General features: G+C 43.6%; 1 protein-coding gene across 1 annotated transcript in view; it reads right to left on the bottom strand.

Moving 5' to 3' along the window:
• Cyp20a1 (cytochrome P450 family 20 subfamily A member 1) overlaps window positions 1-23437 on the bottom strand; it is a 47285-nt gene extending 23848 nt beyond the window's left edge. Inside the window, exons 1-5 of the mRNA XM_021169317.3 lie at window positions 22981-23437; window positions 14186-14235; window positions 13306-13472; window positions 11726-11868; window positions 2188-2355 (exon numbers count right to left, since the gene is read on the bottom strand). Coding sequence (XP_021024976.1) covers window positions 2188-2355; window positions 11726-11868; window positions 13306-13472; window positions 14186-14235; window positions 22981-23052 — 600 coding nt within the window. The 5' untranslated portion in view covers window positions 23053-23437. The remainder of the gene's footprint in view (window positions 1-2187; window positions 2356-11725; window positions 11869-13305; window positions 13473-14185; window positions 14236-22980) is intronic.
• Between the last annotated feature and the right edge of the window lie 321 nt (window positions 23438-23758).

Genomic DNA, 23758 nt, shown 5'->3' with positions numbered 1-23758 from the left:
TGCAAGAGGACCTAAGCCTGACTCCCACACAGAAAAACAGAGGATTGGAGAAAAGGCCCAGCAGTTAAGAGTGTTTGCTACAAAATCATGAGGACTAGAGTTTGGAAGCCAGCATCCCTGTAACAAGCAAAATCCCTGTAACTCCAATACCTTCTTCTAAGCTCCATGTATGAACAAATGCACCACTGCACATACATGTGCATGAATTAATGCTATAGATGAATAACAAGTAAATAACATTGTTTGTTTGAGACAGGGTTTCTCTCTGTGGCCCTGGCTGTCCCAGAACTCACTCTGTAGACCAGGCTGGCTTGAACTCAGAGATCTGCCTGCCTCTGTCTATGGAGTACTGAGATTAATGACATGTGTTACCACTGCCCATCTAAAATAAATGTTTTTAAGTGGCTAGTTTTAGATCAGCTTGACACAAGCTAGAATCATTATAGAGGAGGGGCCTCAGGTGAGGAAACGCCTTCATGAGATCCAGCTGTAAGGCATTTTCTTAATTAGTGATCAATATACTCAGCCTACTGTGGGTAGTGCCACCCCTGGGCTGCTGGTCCTGGATTCTTTAAGAAAGCAAGGTGAGCAAGCCGTGAGGAGCAAGTCAGTAAGTTGCACCCCTCCATGGCCTCTACATCAGCTCCTGCCCCCAGGTTCCTGCCCTGCTTGAGTTCCTGTCCTGACTTCCCTCAATGATGGACTACGATGTCAAGTGTAAGCTGAATAAGCCCTGTCCTCCCCAGCTTGCTTTTGGTCAAGGTGTTTTGTCACAGCAACAGCAGCCCTGACTAGGACAGTAGGTGTGGGGATACTGGGTTGTAATCACAGCACTGGGGAGGTAGAGACAGGAGGATCCCTTGCTGGGCAGACTGGTGGGCTCCAGAAAAGTGAGAAGACCCTGTCTCAAAGGAGACAGATGACATTCTTGACGATGGCATCCAAAGTTGTCCTCTGGTGTCCACACATACATGCACACACATGCATACGCACATGCACCCAACAACACATATGTATTAAATAGTGAGAGCAACCTTCAGTTGCTGGTGATTTTTGCTTAGAACACATTGTTTCAACTATTAAATCTGGTGTGGTGGTTACACCCCTTTGATCCCAGTAGAGGCAGGCAGATCTCTGTGAGTTCGAGGCTAGGCTGGTCTCCATGGCAAGATCTAGCACATATAGGTCTATATAGTGAGACCTTGTCTCAAAAAGAAAAAAAAAGAAAAAGAAAAAGAAAAAAAAAAAAAACCTCTTCAACCCGTTTTGTAGACTTAAATAATGTAAGGTATAATTTCTCAAATCTGAGAAGAGGTAGGGTGCATGACCTACATATGATTTCAAGAGAGAAGTTAATCTTATGTTGAAACTAATTTAAAAACCCCACATGTGAGTGTAGGCAAGACAATGTTACTCAATTTAGACTGAATTAGTCTCGCTGCTAATCATGTTCACCTCATTAGCATCTTCATGCTCCACTGACTGCGTTGAACTTCTTTCTATGTAGGACACAATCTAGTTCTATTAGCTTCTGGCTTTTCTCTTTCTTCTAGAATTTAATATTACTTTTATTAGATACTAGTTAAGCTTTAAAATTTTTCTTTAATCATACAGTTTTTACATTTCCAAAAGTATTTACCTAAAAAGAAAAAAAGAAAAAAAATTGCACACATGCATGCACACACACATTCTCTCTCTCTCTCTCTCTCTCTCTCTCTCTCTCTCTCTCTCTCTCACACACACACACACACACACACACACACACACAGCACCAATTATCTTAGCTTCCATTTTTCTTTTAGGTCAAAAAGCATATCCTTAAATCTTGAGGCACACAGCTGGGGAGATGGTTCAGTTGGTAAAACACCTGCTATGCAAACGTGGGAAGCAGAGTCCCAGCATCTACAGAGAAAGCCAGGCATGCCAATGCACACTTATAAATGCTGGAAGGATGGTCAGAGCCTAGGCGCTCCCTGGCCAGTCAGTCTAGCTAACCGACGAGCTCAGGGCTTGGGGAGAGATACTGTCTCAAAAATTAGACGGAACATATAAGAGGAAGATACTATCACATTCATGGGCATACATGTATGAATGCACACACACGCACACCCCTTCTTCAGAGGTAAAGTCAGCATTCAACTACTTGGCCTGATTAAAGAATTGTTTTAAATGTTTTCCTCGACTCACTGTGCCATGAATCTTTTGGAATCGGATGACCTCCTGTTCATCTTCAAAGGTGCTACCCAGTACCATCCTTGTGACAAACTTCAAAGCAAAACCGAGCATATGCTGGCTCAGAGGTATGTGCTGGGTCTCTGGATAGGACAGCCATTTATCTAACAATTCTTCTGAAAGCTGAAAAGAACAGAAAAATATCACTTTATTTTTGACTGTCTAAATCTTACAAGGGATTCAGTAAGATGGCCGTGTTGCATATAAACTGTGTAAGCAGGCATCTCTGGCTGTTTCAACCTCCATCTTCAATGGTTTGGCCTTAGCGACAGTAAAAAAGCTGATTTCTAAAATAAGAGAGAATAAACACACAACGATAAACAGAAAATATAAGCTAAAAATTCAAGATGGAATTTTTTTTTACATCTAATAGACTTTAAGCAGAATAAAAAAAAGTGAATGTCTGATTTCCAACAGTAGAGATATACCAAAGCAGCTGTGACTTATTCCGCAAATGTGACTATGACAAAGTGCTAGACATTGCTGTACAATGAGGAGCCTCTGTCAGCCTGTCACTCCCCCCAGATTTATCAAATCCCCTGCAAAATAAAAGCTATGTAGTAAAAGACTACAAACTTTATAGAGAAGCAAAACAAAACCTTGATTTTACCTCCTTCAGTTGTGGTCACAACTGAAGCAGCCACTTGCAGCAACTGTCTAACTTAAAGTTCAGATGCTCCTGCAGCTGAGCTGGGACTACACTGCCTACTCTGCATAGCTGTGAAAGATAATTAGATCCATGACACAGGACACAGTAAAGGCTTTCTGAACCAGTGCATGCAAAGACCTCAGTGTGGCACAAACTAAAGCCACGCCTCCTTTTCTTAAGGAACTAAGTCCTGTAAGAAAGAGAATAAATATTCAATATAAAAATATTTAGCATCTCTTAGGAATATTCCTCTTTAAAGGGAACATTTGCAATATAAACTTAATCTTTGGAAAAACAGGAGGTAGCCCTTAAAAGGATTCCAAAGTGTCAAGTTGACATTTTTGACAATGACTTTGGGATCAACTAAAACACAACACTGTGAAGCTTCCAGGCTGACGGTGTAGCTGGGTGGGCGGTCACGTGCCCAGCATGCACCAAGTCCTGGGTTCAAGTCCCAGCACCACAATCAGACACAACAAAAATATTAATTTCATGCCACCAACAAAATAATCCCATACACAGCAGTCTCTCTCCACCTAAGGATAGCTGCTCTAAAATATTAAGTGGAGAGTTCTGGAAATCATTTCTAAGTTTTACACTGCATGCTGTTCAGAGAACTGTGATGAAAGCTCGTACAGTCCTGCTCTGGAGGATGAGAGAATCTAACACACAGCAAACTGGAGTTGTGTCTGACCCCAGCTCTGCCGCCGATGGCAAGCAGAGAAAAAGAACTTATATGGGAGTTGATGCTGTACGAATTTTGGAGAATTCACTAGGAGTCCAGAACATTGCCCCTAGGCAGGGTTACTTATTACCAGCCTGTCTGGTCATGTGCATGCCCACAGATTGACCACACCCACAGAAGGACCTGAAGGCCCTCAGCTTTCACATCTGGCAGACATCAACATCTGTACAAGCAGGAAGTAAAAGTTGAGGTTGGATATAAAGAACCTGATCAGTGTTATGGGGCTCCCAGCACAAAGTCAGTCTACAACCACTGGAGCTCTTCTCTTCTTCTCTTCTCTTCTCTTCTCTTCTCTTCTCTTCTCTTCTCTTCTCTTCTCTTCTCTTCTCTTCTCTTCTCTTCTTCTCCTCCCCTCCCCTCCCCTCTCCTCCCCTCTCCTCCCCTCCCCTCCCCTCCCCTCCCCTCTCCTCCTCCCCTCCCCTCCCCTCCCCTCCCCTCCCCTCTCCTCCTCCTCTCCTCTCCTCTCCTCTCCTCTTCTCCCTCTCTCCCTCTCTCCCTCTCTCCCTCTCTCCCTCTCTCCCCTCCTTTCCTTTCCTTTCCTTTTCTTTCTTATTTCTTGTTTTGGTTTTTTGAAACAAAGTTTCTCTATGTAGCCCTGGCAGTCGTGGAACTCAATTTGTAGACCAAGCTAGCATCAAATGCAGAGATCTGTCCAGTCCTGCCTCCTGAGTGCTGGGATTAAAGGGTATGTACAATCACCGCTGGCCCAGCGTTTCTTCCTTTCCTCACCAGTGTCAAGCTTTGTGGGCAAATCTGTCAAAACCCTAGCTGAACACTAAGATGTGGGAACAGATACCTCAGAGTCCACAAAGATGGTTTAGAAAAGACTGAATGAGCAACTAAAAACAGGTTCCACCCTTGGCTGGTGCAACACCCAAGCAGGTGGAGAGCACGATAGCGTGAGCTGCCACGTGTAAATCAAGTGTGTGGCTTTAAATTCCAGAAACATGAGGCATACAAAAGAAGAAGAAAGCCCGCTGATCCACAGGAAATAAACACCCAGGGAGACTCCTGTGAAGAAGGAGGCAGCAGCCCAGAGATGAATAGGCCTTTCTCCTGGGCATTTTTCCTTCTGTTTGTTTGTCTTGTTCAATCCCAATGACAGTTTTGTTTTATCTTATTATAGTTTCTTTTGCTATGTTTTATTATTATCTTTTAGGAGCCTGTTTGTTTGTTTTTTAATGAGACAGAAAGGAAATGGGCCTGTATAAGAGGGAGGTGGGGAGATTCTGGGAGGAGTAGAGGGAGGGGACGCCATGATCAGGATATGTTATATGAGAAAGAAAAATCTACTCTCAAGAAAAGAAAAAAATGTATATATATATAATTCTAAAACATGAAAAAAGAATAGACGCTTATATCAGGTAGGTTAAATTATAGGCAAAGAACAAAGGAAAACTAGGCTAATGAAGTCTCAACAAATAATGGCCATCAGTTGAAAAGACACATTTTAGACAGCACCGCACAAGAGCTCAGAGCAGAAATGCACAGGACTAAAAATAGAACCTCACCAGATATATTCAACAGTGTGCTTGAGCAGACAGCTTTGAGCCATCAGTGAATTAGTGAACAAATAAAGTCAAAAGACAGCATGCTTCGGCCAGTGCGAGTGGGCAGACTCTAGGACAGACATAGATCAACAGAAAAGACGAGGCTGAAAGTGACCTAACACATGGCTGACAAAAACTCCCAGGAAAGTCGAATGGGACCAACAACTGAGCAGGCGTGTAAGAAAACTCAACCTTAACTACATCCAGGGTAGATACATGGATAAACTGAAAATGGACAAGACCTGAACATACGAGGAAGACATACAGCTTGCAGGCAGAGAAAGGTGCTGAGATTTTAATAGATGCTAACTATGAAAGAGAAACATCACTAAGCACTATGTCATTAAAGTCGAGAACATCTGCTCTTCCGAGGCAAACAGAGCTAGAAAAGCACCTTGCAAATGTGCATCTCACAAGAGCCTGGCACACACATTGTTCTAAGAACTCTTGGAACTCAGTAACAGATAATGAAGTTAAAATATGGGCAAGAGACCTCATCTTTCACCAAAATCATATATGAATGACAAATAAGCACATTGAAAGATCTCTCAAGGTGGTGAGAGCACGTGTTCCTGCAGAAGACCCAGGTTCAATTCCCAGCACCCACATGGCTCACAACCTGATGTAACTCCTGCTTCAAGGGACTCGATACTCTCTCCTGACCTTCAAAATCACCAGACACACACATGGTATCCAGATATGCATGCATGAGAGCTAAATATTTATAAATAAATTTTAAAAAGGATCTTATTGATGATAACTCAGAGGTTATACAAAGAAGAGAAAATAATTTTACCTGCTGTGGAAAAACTTTCCCTCTTGAAGTATGTGTGTGTCTGTTAACTTGTAAAAGTCATTCTATGTTCAAAAAGTTATAATATATCCCATTTCCAGATAATAATACTTTTAAGCAAGGAAAAAATGTTGCTAGCAGTTTATTTAAAACTTGGGAACCTTTTTTAAAAAATGTAGACGTTCTTTCATAAAGCCATATGGTATTAACATCTTTTTCTATGGTAGGTTTTTTTTTTTTTTTGAGAGTTATTTTAGAAATGTGTTATAAGCTAGGAAAAAGCTTTTGGACAGTTATTTTTCTTAAGAGTCAAAACCAATTCTTGGGCTAAAAGAAGAAAGTATTTTCTTTATATATGAGTTTATCTGGACTGTCAGTAAAACAAACATGGTGTACTCAACCGAAGACAAAACAAAACATCACACAAAGCACCCAAGCAAGTGAGACGCCCAGCCTCACTCAGTACTAAGGACCAAGCAAGTGAGATGCCCAGCCTCACTCAGTACTAAGGACCAAGCAAGTGAGATGCCCAGCCTCACTCAGTACTAAGGACCAAGCAAGTGAGATGCCCAGCCTCACTCAGTACTAAGCACCTAAGCAAGTGAGACGCCCAGCCTCACTCAGTACTAAGGAAATGCAAATTAAAACCATTTGAGACACGCTAGGTTCCACTGCAGTAGCTAAAAGAAACGCCAGCCCAAAATGATGGAGTCTTTCAAATCATGGGGGTGGGGGTGGGGTTGGGGGTTGACCACACACACACACACACACACACACACACACACACACACGTTCGATTGAGACACACTTTCCTCTTCATTTCATGAGACTTCAAGAACCTCAGTACCAAAACCTGCCAGAAACATTAAGAAAGGATGGATGCCAGGCGCGGTGGAGCACGCCCTTAATTCCAGCACTCTGAAAGCAGACGGATGGCTGTGAATTTAAGGACAGCCTGGTCTACAAAGCAAATTTCAGGACATCCAGGCTACAAAGAAAAACCCTGTCTGGAAAGAAAGAAATTAAGAAAAGAAGAAAGGAAGGGTGGGAGGGAGGGAGGGAGGAAGGGAAGGAGGGAGGGAGGGAGGGAGGATCTACACTAATTTCTGTCATGAAGACAGATGTTAAAATTTAACAAAACCTAAGAAGTCAAATGTGGTCAAGACCAGCAACCCAAAAGCACCACCTTAAAAGGAGATCACAGGGGCTGGTGAGATGGCTCAGTGGGTAAGAGCACCCGACTGCTCTTCCAAAGGTCCAGAGTTCAAATCCCAGCAACCACATGGTGGCTCACAACCATCTTGTAACAAGATCTGACTCCCTCTTCTGGAGTGTCTGAAGACAGCTACAGTGTACTTACATATAATAAATAAATAAATCTTAAAAAAAAAAAAAAAGGAGATCACAGAAGGAAAGAAATAAAGAAAAGCATTGACTTAATCAGAACATAGACATGAAGGCTGCTACACTGCCTCTGGACACCGCGTACCACTGACTCCCTCTGCAGTGTCATAATCCAGAGCCTCAGGTCTCTGACAGCACTGTGTGCTATCTCAAGGCTTCTCAGTCAGAAAACAAGAAGTGTCACATTGCTTCATGGGACTTGGATGGCTTTAGTTAGTGGCTTCTTCGGCCTCCCTCTGCACAGGGCTTCAGTTATTGGCTACTTAGGCTTCCCTCTGCATGGGGCATTCCCATTCCTACTTTTCTACCTTTTTTTCAGGTTGTAAAGAAGCTTCGTCACATGGGTGGTTTGAAAAAGAACCCTGGCCAATCACACAGTGGGGAGACTAAGTGTGGGCTCTTCTCTTTTTAAAATCATTTATCTCACATTTATCTGGGCTGGGATCTGTTCATGGTTTAACATAGTGGTTCTCACACTTTCTAAAGCTGAGACCCTTTAACACAGCTCCTCATGTTGTGGTGACCCCAACCATAACATTATTATTATTATTATTATTATTATTATTATTATTATTATTGGTTTTTCAAGACAGGGCTTCTCTGTGTAGCCCTGGCTGTCCTGGAACTCACTTTGTAGACCAGGCTTGCCCTCGAACTCAGAAATCCACCTGCCTCTGCCTCCTGAGTGCTGGGATTAAAGGCATGCACCACCACGCCCGGCATAACATTATTTTCATTGCTACCTCACAGCTGTCATTTTGGTGTTATGAAATCATAATATAAATATCTGATATGCAGGATGGTCTGAGGTGAGCCCTATAAAAAGGTTGTTTGACCCCCAAAGGGGTTGTGACCCACAGGTGGAGACCCATTGCCTCAGTCCATCTGTTTTGTGGGACCCTACAAAATAATGCATTTTATATATATATATATATATATATATATATATATATATATAATAACTGACATGCCCAGCCCTTTCTCCATTCTCTCAGCAAATATAACCATTTCACCTTTTAGTGTGCGAGTGTGGCTAACTCAAGTGAGAATTCTAGTAAGGTCTGTTTGATAACTCACTATTATATACTGACTCGATACTAGCAGAAATGTCTAAATAGAAGACAAAGGTTTCATTTCCTAAAAGACATCTTTCAAACCTCTCCTCAAGTTCTGTTACCTGTGGTCAAGGTACATTCACAGGGGTGACAGTTGCCGGTTGATTTCAGTGATCGTCACAGGAGTACGTCTACACTGCAAGATGTAATTTCTAGCTATCCTTACATAAATGAACCACATGTGCATGATGTATGAACTGTCAAAACCCAAACATATGTGCTACCATACAATAACGTACAAATGTCCTCACAATAAGCATATTAAAATACCATGGTAATTTCAATTAACATAACAGAAAAATTAGCCGTAAGTTATACCTGGAGGCAGGATTATAGTGTAACAGACAAGATTCAGAATCTGTTTGTTGTTTGTTGAAACAGCCTTAGCCATACACGGCAGCAGATGAGTCCAGAGCTAGTACAGTCTACATGACAAGTTCCAGGACAGACAAAGTTACAGAGAGACGCTGTCTCAAAGGAAAAGAAAAGAGGGGAGGGGAGGGGAGGGGAGGGGAGGGGAGGGGAGGGGAGGGGAGGGGAGGGGAGATTCACCCCCTTCCTGCCTCAGCCTCCCCAGCTGTACACCAACATGTACCAACAGATGAGATCATAACATAAATGAGCTGTTCAGAAAACATACAAAATTTCTTTGAAAAATAAGTAATTGTTTAATAATTATCATAAGATTATTAATATTTTGTTTGCTTTTTGTTTTTCCAAGACAGGGTTTTTCCATATATACCTGGTGTCAGGGAACTTGCTTTGAAGACCAGGCTGACCTTGAACTCAGAAATCCACCTGCCCCTGCCTCCCAAGTGCTGGGATTAAAGGCGAGCGCCACCACGGCACAGCAGAAGGAAGAATTCGTAGGGCTGAGCAACAAGATCACTTTCCTAAGATGCGTGAGGCCCTTGAAGTAATATCAGTACTGCAAAGGGAGAGAGGGAAAGAAAAAAGACAAAACTCCAAAAGCTTACGATCAATAGAATGATAAGGCATGAGGAAGGTGCAGAGCTGACATGTTAGGGACTCAGCAAAGCAGGTAGCAGGAACATCTGCAGCAAGCACAGGCAGTGGGATGACTGGAGTGGTGGGTAGGGATGGAGGCAAGCACAGGAAGCTATCCGGTAACCCGCAAAGCTCAGCTAAGCGCCTATAGGGGCAAACAGGAAATGCTCTGTGTTTAGGCTTGAATATGAGATATCCCCCACAAAGCTCATGTACAGTGCAGTATCGAGGCCTTTAAGTTAATATCCATGGGCTACTGGGAGGTCAGGGCTTTGGAGTGTGTCTGTGAAGGTTTGTTTGCCCCGCGCCCACCCCATCTCACCCCTGCTTCCTAGTGGCTTCAGGTCAGCAGCCTTCCTTCACCTGCTTTCCCACCAGGCTTCTTTCTGCCACAGGCCGGAAGAGCGGTGGAACCAGCCAGCCCAGACAGAGGCCTCAAAGCCATCAACCAACACACACCCTGCCTCCCTTAAAGTGTTGGCCAGGGACTTTTCCAAGGCATTGACAAGTGACTGCTACAGTATGGGCGAGTGTTGTCCTCAGGCTTCATGAACCACCTGCAGAACTTTCTGAAGATGCTGGGCTCCTCCCCCAGACACTCAGCATTGTCCAAGGGGAGCCCAATAATCTGGCCTTTCCCTGAGAGTCCATGTGTGCTCAGAACATGCTTAGGCAACACTGCCTCACGAGGCTGCCCTAAGAGGCCAGGAGAAGCACTCAGCGGATAGAGTGTGAGGATGTCGTTTGGAACCCCAGCACCCACATAAATGGTGAGCATATTTATCTCAGCACTCAGGAGGCAGAGACAGGAAATCTCTGAAGCAAGCTAGCCAGTTAGACTAGCCAAGTCACCAGGGCCAGCTTCAGTGAGAGGTTCTACTTGATCAAGGAAGACACTCAGGACCAACCTAATGCATCTACACATACCACATACATACATACCACATATACACACACCACACACTCACACACATACACCACACATACCACATACACACACCACACACACATCCCCCACATACCCACATACACTACACATACCACATACACACACCACACACATAAGCCACACATACATACACTACACCTACCACATACACACACCACACACATAAGCCACACATACATACACTACACCTACCACATACACACACCACACACATAAGCCACACATACCACACACACACACATACCACATACACACATACACTACACACCCCACATACCCACATACACTACACCTACCACATACACACACCACACACATAAGCCACACATACCACACACACACACATACCACATACACACATACACACATACACTACACACCCCACATACCCACATACACTACACATACCACATACACACACCATACACATAAGTCACACATACCACACACACACATACCACATACACTACACACACCACATACACACAAACCACACATATAAACCACACACATACACAAATACACACACCCACGAACCTCTCATGTACCCTATACATCCCACATACACACACCCCACATTCTGCTACAACAAACACACACACACATCAACCCCCCCACCCCCACACACACATCAGCCCCCCCACCCCCATACACATATCCCCCTCACCCCCACACACACACACGGGAGGAGGATGTGCAGACAGAGGGTGGAAGGGAGAGAGTCCTGAAAACAATGTACAAATCAACTGGTTGAAGAGACCTCTTTGGATCTATAAAAGTTCAGGCGAATAAAAATCAGCTCAGAGAGGCTGTAAAGGTGGCTCAGCGGTTGAGAGCACTCACAGCTCTTCCAGAGACCTGACTTCAGCTTCCAGAACTCATGTCCCATGGCTCACAAGTACCTCTAACTCCAGTGCCAGCCTCTGCAGTTACCTGCACTCAGGTGCACATTCCCACACGCAGACATGCACACCTACCTATAATTACAAATAACAGCAACAACAACGGTAATAAAATCTTTAAAAAGTCAGCTTAGAAAAATGGGTACAAGAAGAGTGGCACACATAAGGCACACTGAGAGTGTAGAGACGCTGGAAAGAGGGTTGTCTACACAATGTCAGCACGGCTGTCTACCCTCTATGAACACAGTTGTCTACACTCTGTCAGCCCGGTTGTCTACACTGTATGAACACAGCTTTCTACACTCTGTCAGCATGGCCATCGTCTACACTGTCAGCATGGCCATCTACACTGTACGCCCAGACCAAGCACTACCTTACCTGTAGCAGGAGAGGGAAGTTACTATGCAGAGAAACCGTCACAGCATCTCCATACAGTCTCCTCCTCACGTGGTCCTCACCCGCACTCCCTCCGCCAGACTGATACCCTAATAATGACTTCAACATGGTTTCAAATGGGTCCGCTGAAACAGACAGATTCGGGATTGCTATATTAAAATCATCATTCACAAGAGAAAATAATCAAAAGAAATTAGAGGTCAGCGGGGTAAAGGGGGCAGCACAGAGCACAGCAATCTTTCCACAACACTGTTAATATCTTTGTAAATCTGAACAGTTCAAGGGTCAATAAAAATGGGCAACACTGTCCTGATCCAGGATTCTGTTGTACTTGATCGATGCCTGCAAAAAAGGTCTGTGGACATGAGTACAATTTTTTAAAAAAAGATTTGGTTTCTTTCCTTTTTCTTTTTCTTTTCTTTCTTTTTCTTTCCTTTTTTCCTTTTCTTTTTTTCTTTTTTCTTTTTTTTCTTTTTTGGCCAGGGTATTTTGCCTGCATGTATGTCTGTGCACTACATGCATTCAGAAGCCAGAAAAAAAAAAAAGTGTTGCATTTCTAGGACTGGGGCTCAGGCAGTTGTGAGCTTCCATTGTGCTGGTAACTGAACCTGGGTCTCTCGGAAGTATTCTTGACGCCTGAGCCACACCCCACACACATACTAATTCTAAAGCAAAATGGATAATATTGTGTGTTGTTTTCAAGTGTTAGCTAACAAAATCAGCTGATGTCAGTTTCTCTTCTCTTTCTACTTCTTTAGTAACTGTATTGTACGTGGGCATGCACATATTATAAAAACAATTCAAACACACACACACACAAAATATAAAAAAGTTGAAATCCTAAATCCCCCTAACTGTTAACAATATAGGGACTTGCTGATTTGAGAAGTGAGCCCAGCAATTGCTACCTCTCTAGCCCTGTGGTGACAAGAGCATGCCACCGCACCTAGCTCTGGGGATCCAGCACAGGCCACATGCCTGTGCATCACACACTAGATCAACTGAATCTTCCCCCAGCCCTGAAATGCATTTTGATATGATGAATAAGGCGAGGATTAATTTTATCTGAATAGTGACTCAGTTTTCTCAGAAATATCCACAGCCTTTATCCTGTTACAGAAATGCAGTTTTCCTGTGTGTCTAGTTAAGCAGTTAGCATTCCATGAGTCTGATCCTGTCACCAAATGAGTTGAGTGTACCAGACTGTGTATGTGACATCTCAGCTATTTCTCTCACTAATATTCCTTCGGCTTCTCCTAGCTGCTCATGTCTGGTAACCTTCCAGATGGACTCCGAAACCCTAGTGTCTCATGTTCCCTCAGAAGAACCCTGGTGTAATTTACAATCGGAGTGAGTTATGCATATCTGTAAATTAAAGACAAAAATAACTTCATACCATTGTACCCTATTAAATGAAACAACAGAGACTTTAATACACACCTAACACACAGTTCAAAGCATTCGGCAAACATTAGCTACTCCTATCCAACAGCACTCTGTCTTTACAAACATTTAGGCTTCAGAGGTAGGGCTCAGCTGAAGAGAAAGAAAATGTTACTTACAAGTCTTATTGGGGTTGAAGTGCTGCTTCAGTACATCAATGGTGCCCAAGCTAACCACAAGACGCCTGCCAAACCAGAAAGAGACCACAGGCCCGTATCTTTCATGCAAATTAACCAGGAACTCATGCAAACTTCCACTGTTCACAATGTCTGGAAGATTACCATCTCTGACAAAAACAAAACAAAACAAACAAAAAAACCCAGGCATGTGATATAGTCAATGTAACCTGGAAAAATCAGAAAGCCATACGTAGCTGTCTCTGAGTTAACTGTGTAAACCGATGAAGATTCATAAACGTTAAATTACTGAAAAACCCCAAACTCCGTTAAATTCACTGCCCCACTGTTTCTGTAACTATATTGAGATGTGGATTTTTCTGAGGACTTAAGAGAATTCATGAAATTGTGTTGTGAAAACAACATAGGAACATGTGACATAATCCAGAACTACCCAAACAGTCACCAATCAGACAGCCACAGGCAGGCTCACAGCCCGAGGAAATCCTAGGATTGTTCCAGGTTTTATTCCCCCACCCTGCCCCCCTATCTTAATTCTATCTTATCTTCAGCTTTCTCTGAACAGGAAAGGGGAAGTAATAACTCAGTGTCTTTCCCCTCAGTTCGTAATGAAGGACAGGGTGTATTCGGAAGTACAAAAATTCAAATAAAACAAAACGAGTAATTTAAAAACATACAATAGGGCCAAGGCTGTACAGCACTTGCGTACCATGCTTTGAGGCCTCTGGTTCCATCCCCAGCATCATCAACAAAACAAAACAACAAACAAACAAACACCCCCCCCCCATTATAGTTTTGTTTTGATACCAAAAAAGAAGAAATGTCTCTACTTCATAAAACAAAACCAAACAAACATCCTTACTTTTCTTCAGTTGGAGTAAGCCCTGGAATTCCTGAAGCTTGCCGGGAAGCCTACATGGAAAAGAACAACAACAACAACAAAAGGGCTTAGGAGCATGTGATGAACTGTCACAGATCTTAAAAGCTCTACAAGTTCAACTAAGCCACCTCCAGGACGTTAAACAACTTTACAATTCAGCAGATTCTAAGGACTCACATCAAAACAAAACATCTACATCTTCATCAAAATATGAATATGGTTTCATAGTTTTGCACTGTCAAATTCTCAAAAGATATTCTGAGAATTTAAACTACTACCAGTTAACCATATCATGTATATCCTGTGTGTGTGCACGTGCATGCCCGCATGTTCGGTTACTGGTCCATGTATGTGAGTGTATGTGTACATGCATGTAGAGCCCAGAGATCAACACTGGTGTTGTCCTTGATTTTTGAAGCAAGATCTCTCACTTGGATGTTGAGCGCACTGATTATGCTAAGTTGGCCATTCAGAGAATTCCATATCCTGCTCTTCATGTGTGTGCTGGGGAACTCAAGACCATGCTTGCTTGGCAAGCACTTTACCAAATGAAACCCCATCTTTGCTCCCATATCAAGGCTGTTTTCTTGTTTCTATTGTTCTGAACTTTTATAAATGGTCCCAGAGCCCTGGCTACAAAAACAAAAACCAAAACCAAAAAACCGAACCATCATCTAGCTTATAATTCATTCATTTCTGAAATAAATGTGCTCTTTTTAGTCAAATAATAAAGTAAAGCTGGGCATGATAGCCCAGATGTGTAATTCCAGCACTGAGGAGATTGAAGGAAGATCTCATTCAAGGCTAGACAATACCACATAGCAATTCCCTGTCTCAAAAACCAAAGTCTCAGCTGCCAACTCCATGCAGGCCAAGGAATCAGGTAGGGGACATCACTCCAAAGGTGACTTGTCTATTGGACTTCAAACCAGGGACCCCTAACCCTAACACCGTTAGTGCACAGTCAATTCCAATGGCCTGCTCTGGGGGACCTACCAACTGCTTATGTTGTCACCGGCGAGATGTGTCAGGTGTGTGCTGCGGATAAGAGAGACCACCAGCCACCCCAGATCCCTCTCCCCCGTTGTGTCCCTGCACACACTCGTCATGAAATGGAAAAGCTTTTTGCATGGTGAAGGACACCATCATTCTGACAAAGTAGCACTTTACAGAATGGGCAAAGGCCTTTACCAACTACACCTCTGAGGGTTATTATCCAAACTATATAAAGGATTCAAAAAATTATATAAAGAAAACAAGTAATACAATTATAAAATGGGGTACAGATCTAAACAGAGAATTCTCCAGAGAGAAAACGGTCAAGAAAAACTAAAACAAAAACAAAACAAAACAAAAAATGAAAACAAAAACATTCCATGTCCTTAGTTATCAGAGAAATGAAAATCAAAACTACCTTGAGATTTCATCTTACACCTATCAGAATGGCTAAGATCAGTAAGATAAATGCTGGCCCGTGGTGATGAGGACTGGAAGTAAACGGAGTGCAAACCTGTACGGAAACCAATGTGAAGCTAGGAATCATTCTGCCTCAAGATCTGAAAGAAAATAAAACTTGAGACCTGTGATTCATGTAATTTATGTCAAATAGCCCAAAGAGTTGTTTGTGAGCTTTGAAACCTGGGGCTGAGAACATAGCAGAACAGGCCAGGACATGCCCGGGCAGGCCCATCGTTAAGACATTCCTGAGGCTGCTTGGCCATAAAGATAAAGAGAATGCAAAGACATGTCCAGACTGGCCCGGCACATCCTTATCTCCCGCCCTTCTGACATAGGTTAAATGTTAACCAGATGCTCTGCTGTTACCTCAATCTGCACGTACAGTTTGCTGATGTTTAAATGAACCAATCGTGTGAAACCGTGCCAATTCCTCCCCCAGCCCCAGACCCTTTTCTACAAAAACCCCTAGCTTTCAAGCCTCATGGCCGACAACCGCTGTCTCCTGTGTGAGATACATGTTGGCCCAGAGCTCTGTCATTAAACTACCTCATGTGTTTGCATCAAGATGGTTTCTCATGATTCTTTGGGTGCACACCTACTCGGGATACGAGTGGGGGTTTCCCTACTAGGTTCTTTCGATCTAGCTGTACTCCCACAGAGACGTGCTCAGACATGCTCACTTGCTGCTCTATTCAGAACAGCCAGAAACTGGAAACAGCCTACATCACTGTCAACAATAAATGGATAAAAAAAGTGCTACATTTACACAATGGACTATTACTCAGACATTAAGAGTCTAAAATCGGCTCATCCTCTGCCACAGCACTCCATACCCAAATACTGCCAGGAGACTGCTGGTTTCCTAGGAGTGCACACACCTGTGAGCACAGGTAAGACCACCACTTATGCTCAGAGGAACCTGCTTGGAGCCCTCAGGACTGAGGAGCATCCTGGGACAGGATCCTTCGGGTTTCTGTCTGCACCAGGAGCTGATCCTGTACCACAGTGCTCCATACCCAAATACCCAAATACCTCCCAGGGGAGCCGAAATATCTGAGAGCACATGTGAGACCGCCACATCTGCTCAAATTCCTGGCCCAAGAGGGACCCACCCAGGACCATCAAGACGCAGGAACCAAGGAACAGCTGGGGACAGGATCCTTCTGTTTTCCATCTGCACTCTGGAGCTGACCCTCTGCCACAGCGCTCAATACCCAAATTCCTCCCGGAGAGAACTGACACATAGGCTTGTTGGAGGGACAAGCCACAGTCAGAGACAACAAGACCAGCTAACACCAGAGATAACCAGTTAGTGAGAAGCAAGGGCAAGAACATAAGCAACAGAAACCAAGGCTACTTGGCATCATCAGAACCCAGTTCTTGAACCACAGCGAGCCCTGGATACCCCAACACACCAGAAAAGCAAACCTCTGATTTAAAATCACATCTCATGATGGTGATAAAGGACTTCAAGAAGGACATAAATAACTCCCTTAAAGAAATACAGGAGAACACAGGTAAACAGCTAGAAGCCCTTAAAGAGGAAACACAAAAATCTCTTTGAAAATTACAAGAAAACACAATCAAACAGGTGAAGGAAATGAACAAAACCATCCAAGATCTAAAAATAGAAATAGATACAATAAAGAAATTACAAAGGGAGGTAGAAATTACTCTGGAGATAGAAAACCTAGGAAAGAGATCAGGAATCATAGATGCAAGCATCACCAACAGAATACAAGAGATAGAAGAGAGAATCTCAGGGGCAGAAGATACCATAGAAAACATTGACACAACAGACAAAGAAAATGCAAAACGCAAAAAACTCCCAACCCAAAACATACAGGAAATCCAGGACACAATGACAAGACCAAACCTAAGGATAATAGGTATAGAAGAGAGTGAAGATTCCCAACTTAAAGGGCCAGTAAATATCTTCAACAAAATTATAGAAGAAAACTTCCCTAACCTAAAGAAAGAGATGCCCATGAACATACAAGAAGCCTACAGAACTCCAAATAGACTGGACCAGAAAAGAAATTCCTCCTGTCACATAATAGTCAAAACACAAATGCACTAAACAAAGAAAGAATATTAAAAGCAGTAAGGGAAAAAGGTCAAGTAACATATAAAGGCAGACCTATCAGAATTACACCAGACTTCTCACCAGAGACTATGAAAGCTAGAAGATCCTGAGCAGATGTCATACAGACCCTAAGAGAACACAAATGCCAGCCCAGGCTACTAAGCCCAGCAAAACTCTCAATTACCATAGAAGGAGAAACCAAGATATTCCATGACAAAAACAAATGTACACAATGTCTGTCCATAAATCCAGCCGAACAAAGGATAATAGATGAAAAACTCCAACACAAGGAGGGAAACTACACCCTAGAAAAAGCAAGAAAGTAACCTTTCAACAAACCCCAAAGAAGATAGCCGCACAAATATAAAAATAACATCAAAAATAACAGGAAGCAACAGTCACTATTCCTTAATATCTCTTAACATCAATGGACTCAATTCCCCAATAAAAAGCCATAGACTAACAGACTGGATATGTAAACAGGACCCAATATTTTGCTGCTTACAGGAAACCTACCTCAGTGACAAAGACAGACACCACCTCAGAGTAAAAGGCTGGAAAACAATTTTCCAAGCAAATGGTCCCACGAAACAAGCTGGAGTAGCCATTCTAATATCGAATAAAATCAACTTTCAACCAAAAGTTATCAAAAAGGACAAGGAGGGGCACTTCATACTCATCAAAGGAAAATTCTAACAAGATGAACTCTCGATTCTGAACATCTATGCTCCAAATGCAAGGGCATTCACATTTTTATAAGAAACTTTACTAAAGCTCAAAGGCTCAAGTCCTTGATGAGAATTCTTTGCAGACTGCTGTGCCCTGGCTCTGCACAATCTCTGGTGTAGAGAAGACAGCTATCCTGTAAAAGATGTCCCTTGGGAGAACTTTGTGATTACCATGACTGGGTCTAAAGCTCTCATGTACTATTTTGGACAGAAGCTGGGCCTCTCAGAGGTGGTCTTTGAATATATTCCTTGTTCATCCCTGCATCTACGTTTGTGCTTTAAAAGAAATTCATTGTCAGGGAGGAAAGAGAGAAGGAAGTAAAGAGGAAGAGGAATTTTATATATACATACATACACACACACATACACACACATATATATTCATACACACACATATATATGCATATATACACACATATATATACATGTATGTATATATTATACACATACATATATATTTTTTCACAAAGAAGTAAAATATCAAAAATATATAATCCTTTGCTTTCCTTTTGTATTTTTATTTATGTGTATGTATCTGTGATTTAGATACATGTGGATACCTTCTGAGGCCAGAGAAGGAGTATGGTAGTCAAGAAGTATAGTTATGAGAAGTTATGAATCACTTAACATGGGTGCAGCAAACCAAACTCATGTTCTCAGCAAGAACTGTAAATGCTCTTAATGACTGAGCCATCTCTTCAACCCTCTGAATTAATACTTTGCTGATTATATACACCTAATTAGAAAGTGTGCCCTATTCTTTAGAAAGGAAAGTTTATATTCTTTGATGTTTACTTCCTTGTAAGTTTCGAAAATTTCATTCATTAAAACCATTTGGGCCTATATGTTGTATATGTGCTCATAAAAGTAAAAAAAAAAGAGAGAGAGAGAGAGAGTTTGAAATCATGAAATTCGTAAGTAAATGGATGAAACTAGAAAAAAAAATTGTCCTGAGTAAGGTAATGCAGACCCAGAAAGACAAATATGGTATGAATTTTCTTATATGTTGATGTTAGCTGTTACATTTTCAATAAGCAAGCTACAATCCTTTGACCCAAAGGATTGTTAGGTGCAGAGTAAGGGACTAGGGGGGGGGAGGGAGGGCTCTCTCTAGGAAGGGGAAATAGAATAGATTGTTATGGATGGGTGGGGGAGACTGCAATAGGAGGATCAAACAGGGAGGGAGAAGAGAAAGGGGCCAAGGGAGGGACTAGGAGGAGAAAAGCTAAAATTAAGGGTCATTTGAGGTGTCATATGGAAACCTAAATCAGTACTAAAAGCATCCTAAAATACATACATATAGGAAAGTAATTTAAAACAAATCTCAAAGTAACAGAGGAGGCAGCATTCTAGCTTGCCATCTCTCATCACCAAATGAAGCTTCCAGTACCAGAATGGGTTATATCTACTTGACTTGTTGGCCAAAAGGGTTCCATGTGAGCTCCCAAACAACCCAGGCTACTGGTTTCTTGACACAACTAATGGTAAGGCCCTACTGCAAAAGATAACACATGCATACTCATTGAACACAGAGAAGCCAAGCTGGTGCCCACCTGGAGCCTTCACCCCACCGACCAGTGTTCAGCATACTGGAAGGAGCTCTGCCTGCTGCCAAAGAGAAAGATAAACACCAACCCAGCTACAATCCCTTTGATCTACAATGATGACTCGCCTGCAAGATTTGAATTAAAGGCCCATGCCATGAAATGGGACCCATTCCTGACACTGGACAAAAACCTGAGACGAAGCAGGTCTGGGTGGTAGATAAAGCCAAAAAAAACTACTGTTCTGCTCAAGGAACAAAACAATGAAATGAGTAACAACATTCTGTTATACACACTGATCAGTGCCTTGCCCAGCCATCATCAGAGATGCTTTCTCCTGCAGCAGATGAGAACAAATACACAGAGCCACAGTCAGACAATGCAGAGAGGGAGAGATCCTGGAATACTTCATCCTAAACAGGATGTCCCCATCAAATCACTCCCCTCAGGTTCAGTGAACCTTTCAGAAGAGGAAATGGAAAGATTTTAAGTGCCAAAGGGTATGGAGGAAACCAGAGACACAAGGCCTTGTAACATAGCAGGGCCAATGCACAAACAAACTCACAGAAGGTGGGCGGTGTGGTCATGGCCAGCATCAGGTGGGTCCCAGTGCTGAGAGAAGTGGACACAAACTCCCTTCCCAAACCCAAACCCTATCTCCAATTGATAAATGAAAACCTAGGTTTTTCATCGGTCGCATTGGGGATACGAACCACTCTAAGGGCTGAATGAATTGTTAGGGAGTACGGCAAAACTCTACAGAATTCTGCATCCTTAGGACCTTGCGGTACTCTCCAGCTCGGCCATCACCTCATCATCCCACTGTGGAGCCGCTCATCTTGGATTATCAATACTCCTGAATTCTCCAGCCTGAGCTTCCTTGGCATATTTTTGCCACACTTGACTCAACGGATGACTCTTTGCCTTTCTCGGGTCTGACTGCTCTTCCCCAGGCGTCTTTACAGTCCTCCCCTCCCTTGTCTGACTGCTCCTCTCCAGGAGTCTTTATGGTCCTCCCCTCCCTTGTCTGACTGCTCCTCCCCAGGTGTCTTTACGGTCCTCCCCTCCCTTACCCCATCTCCTCTCTTCAGCCTCTATCTAAAACGGAGAATTCCGGGCTTAGTCCTTGGACCTCTTCTTTCCTGCATCTAAATTCTCTAGGAGACTGGAACAAACTTCCTAGCTTCGATACAATACATACACTGGCAGTTCCCAAACTGTCCCAGTCTGGTTTTTTACCTCAAACCTCAACACTTTTGTACTTGATTTTGTCTCACTTGATGTCAAACAGGCATCTTAAACCTGGCTCATGTAACCCCAAACTTCCGATCTCTATGAAACCTCACTAATTTCCCACCAAGATACAAACTAAACGAAATCTTCACATTCCATGGGGAAAGCCATTCTCCTATCTGCCAGTCCCCATCCCCACCCCCAGAAGTGTTTTTCTGCCAGCTTCTCTCAGCCTCGAGTTTTATATCCCGTCTCACTGGCTTTATCTTAACAATGTTGTATTTCTCACCATGTGCTATGACACTGGGGTCCAAGCACACACTCTCACCAAAGTGACAGCAGTTATCTTTCCACCTACTCTCTCTGATCCCACCCTTGCCTCAGCCCCATACTTACAGTCCGTTCTTAACACAGTAGCGGGATGACTATCAGAACACTTTACTAATAATATTAGGGTTGTTCTGAAGTGGGGTCTCACAACATTCATTGCCCAAGATGGCTTCAAGCTCACAATCCTCCCACCAGAGCGCACCGAGTGTCTGGGAATTAGACACGGCCAGCCTGCAAATTAAAGTTCTCCTTTAAAGCTGAAAATCCCTTGATTCCAAGATTTGCACTTTTTAAAAGGAATGAATTGAAGACATTTTTTTTGGCCACATATATTTTTAATTTTTTTTCTAGTATACAAATTTTAAAATTTAAGACAAGGGCTCATGTGATCCAGACTGGCCTAGAACTCAGGTCCATTTTGGAAGAAACCCTTGAACTCTCCTGCCTCCACCATCCAAGTGCCAGGATTGCAGGCCCAACACAGCATTCCCAGTTTTCCTTTAAACTAAAATAGCCACTTATCCGTTGAAATCCTCCAGTAGAACGCAAAGTTAAAAGTCCTTTGAATAGCTTTTTCAGCCATTTACACCCGTCTATCTTCCCGGTCTGGTTTTACATTCGCTCCAGCTGGCTAGGACACAGTCCTCTTATTCTTGAAAGGCCTGAGCTCTCACCTTCATATCAGTGTTTTGTTTCTCAGGAGTTCAGGTATGTGGTTTCTCTATAATCCACCACTAACTCAGAACAGGACACTTCTAAGGGGCATCTCCATCACCAGTCATCTACCCGGGGCTGTTCACTTCCTTTCCACTTTTCCATAAATCCACCACGCTTTGTACATACATATTCTTTTAAAGACAGGGTTTGATGTAGTCCAGGGTGAGCTTTGAGCTCCCACCCCATCCTCCTCACCCCGTGTTGGGATTACAGATGTATGCAACGCCTAGCTTTATACAATATACTTTAAGAAAGTTCCTTAACAGTAACTCCGGAGTTTTGAGAGGTTCCCCTCTGAAAAGGACAGGTGGACAAAGTTTGGGTTGGGGAGCTCAGCTTGCCCATTCCAACAACGGTGCCGGGGCATATGCAGGGGGATGCTAGGAAAAGATGGAAGGAGTTTCTCCCCTGATGTAGAAGCAAACGGGATTGGGGATCGAAGGAGTCAATATCTCCAAAGTCACCCAAGGTAATTAATTGATCGCCACCTCCCAAAACCCGTTCGGGACAGGGGGGATGAGGGACCCGCCCAGGACCACAGCCCAGCGACCACAGCACGCATGCGCACGGGGAATGCACTCCGGGGCGGAGCCACTGACTCTTCCGCAAGCGCTCCCGGCAGACCGCCCGCCCAGGTCCTCGCGGCGCAGGCGCACCCCCGAAACCCGAGTTGGGAGTTACCGGGTAGAGGTACAGCACCGCTCCCACTAGCGCCAGCAGGAACGTCACGGCGAAGATGGCGAAGTCCAGCATGCTTCCTTTCGCCCGCCCGCGCGGTCCTCGGCCGTGCGCTCCGCGGTGGCGCCCGCTGGGGAGGGAGGTGGCCTCGGGCGGTCGGCGAATAGGAGCCGCGGTCGCCCCGCCACGCCCGTGCTGGGCGTCACCCCTGGTCTGCTGGCGACTCGCAGGCCACAAGGAAACCTCTAGGCCCGGGTCCCACCCTGTCCTGGCTAGAATCAAGCTGCGTGAGACACCAGTCCGCTTGCACAAAGTAGACTTAAGTACATTTAAGTAGGACTCACGACCGAAGCCAGTCTGACCTGGACACCTGCATGCATGGCTGAAGAGCTAGGCACCGTTAGATGCTCCTTGTTGCTCAAAAGCGCTCCAGTGAACGTGGCTGGCTTTTGAGTTTTGACAGGATCTGACTAGGTATCCCTGTCTAGATTGGAACTATGTAGACCAGGCTGGCCTCTGACTAATAGATGCCTTCCTGGTGCTGGAATTAAAGGCGTTAGCCACGGTAGCAGACAGTGAGTAGGATTTCTGGCCACAGTGGCAGACAGTGGGTAGGATTTCTGGCCACGGTGGCAGACAGTGGGTAGGAATTCTGTTACTGATGATTTGCAATACATTCCTTGAATTTAGCAAGCTCCATTTTCTTCTATGTAAAACTGAAAACCAGAGGCTGGGGAGGTAGATTGCTTTTCTAGTACAAAGTTCTGGCTTCAGTCCCCAG

Source organism: Mus caroli, unplaced genomic scaffold (assembly GCF_978045245.1).
Source record: "Mus caroli unplaced genomic scaffold, Mus_caroli_1 scaffold_1, whole genome shotgun sequence".
Taxonomy (NCBI): domain Eukaryota; kingdom Metazoa; phylum Chordata; class Mammalia; order Rodentia; family Muridae; genus Mus; species Mus caroli.
This window is presented reverse-complemented; position numbering and strand designations above follow the sequence as displayed.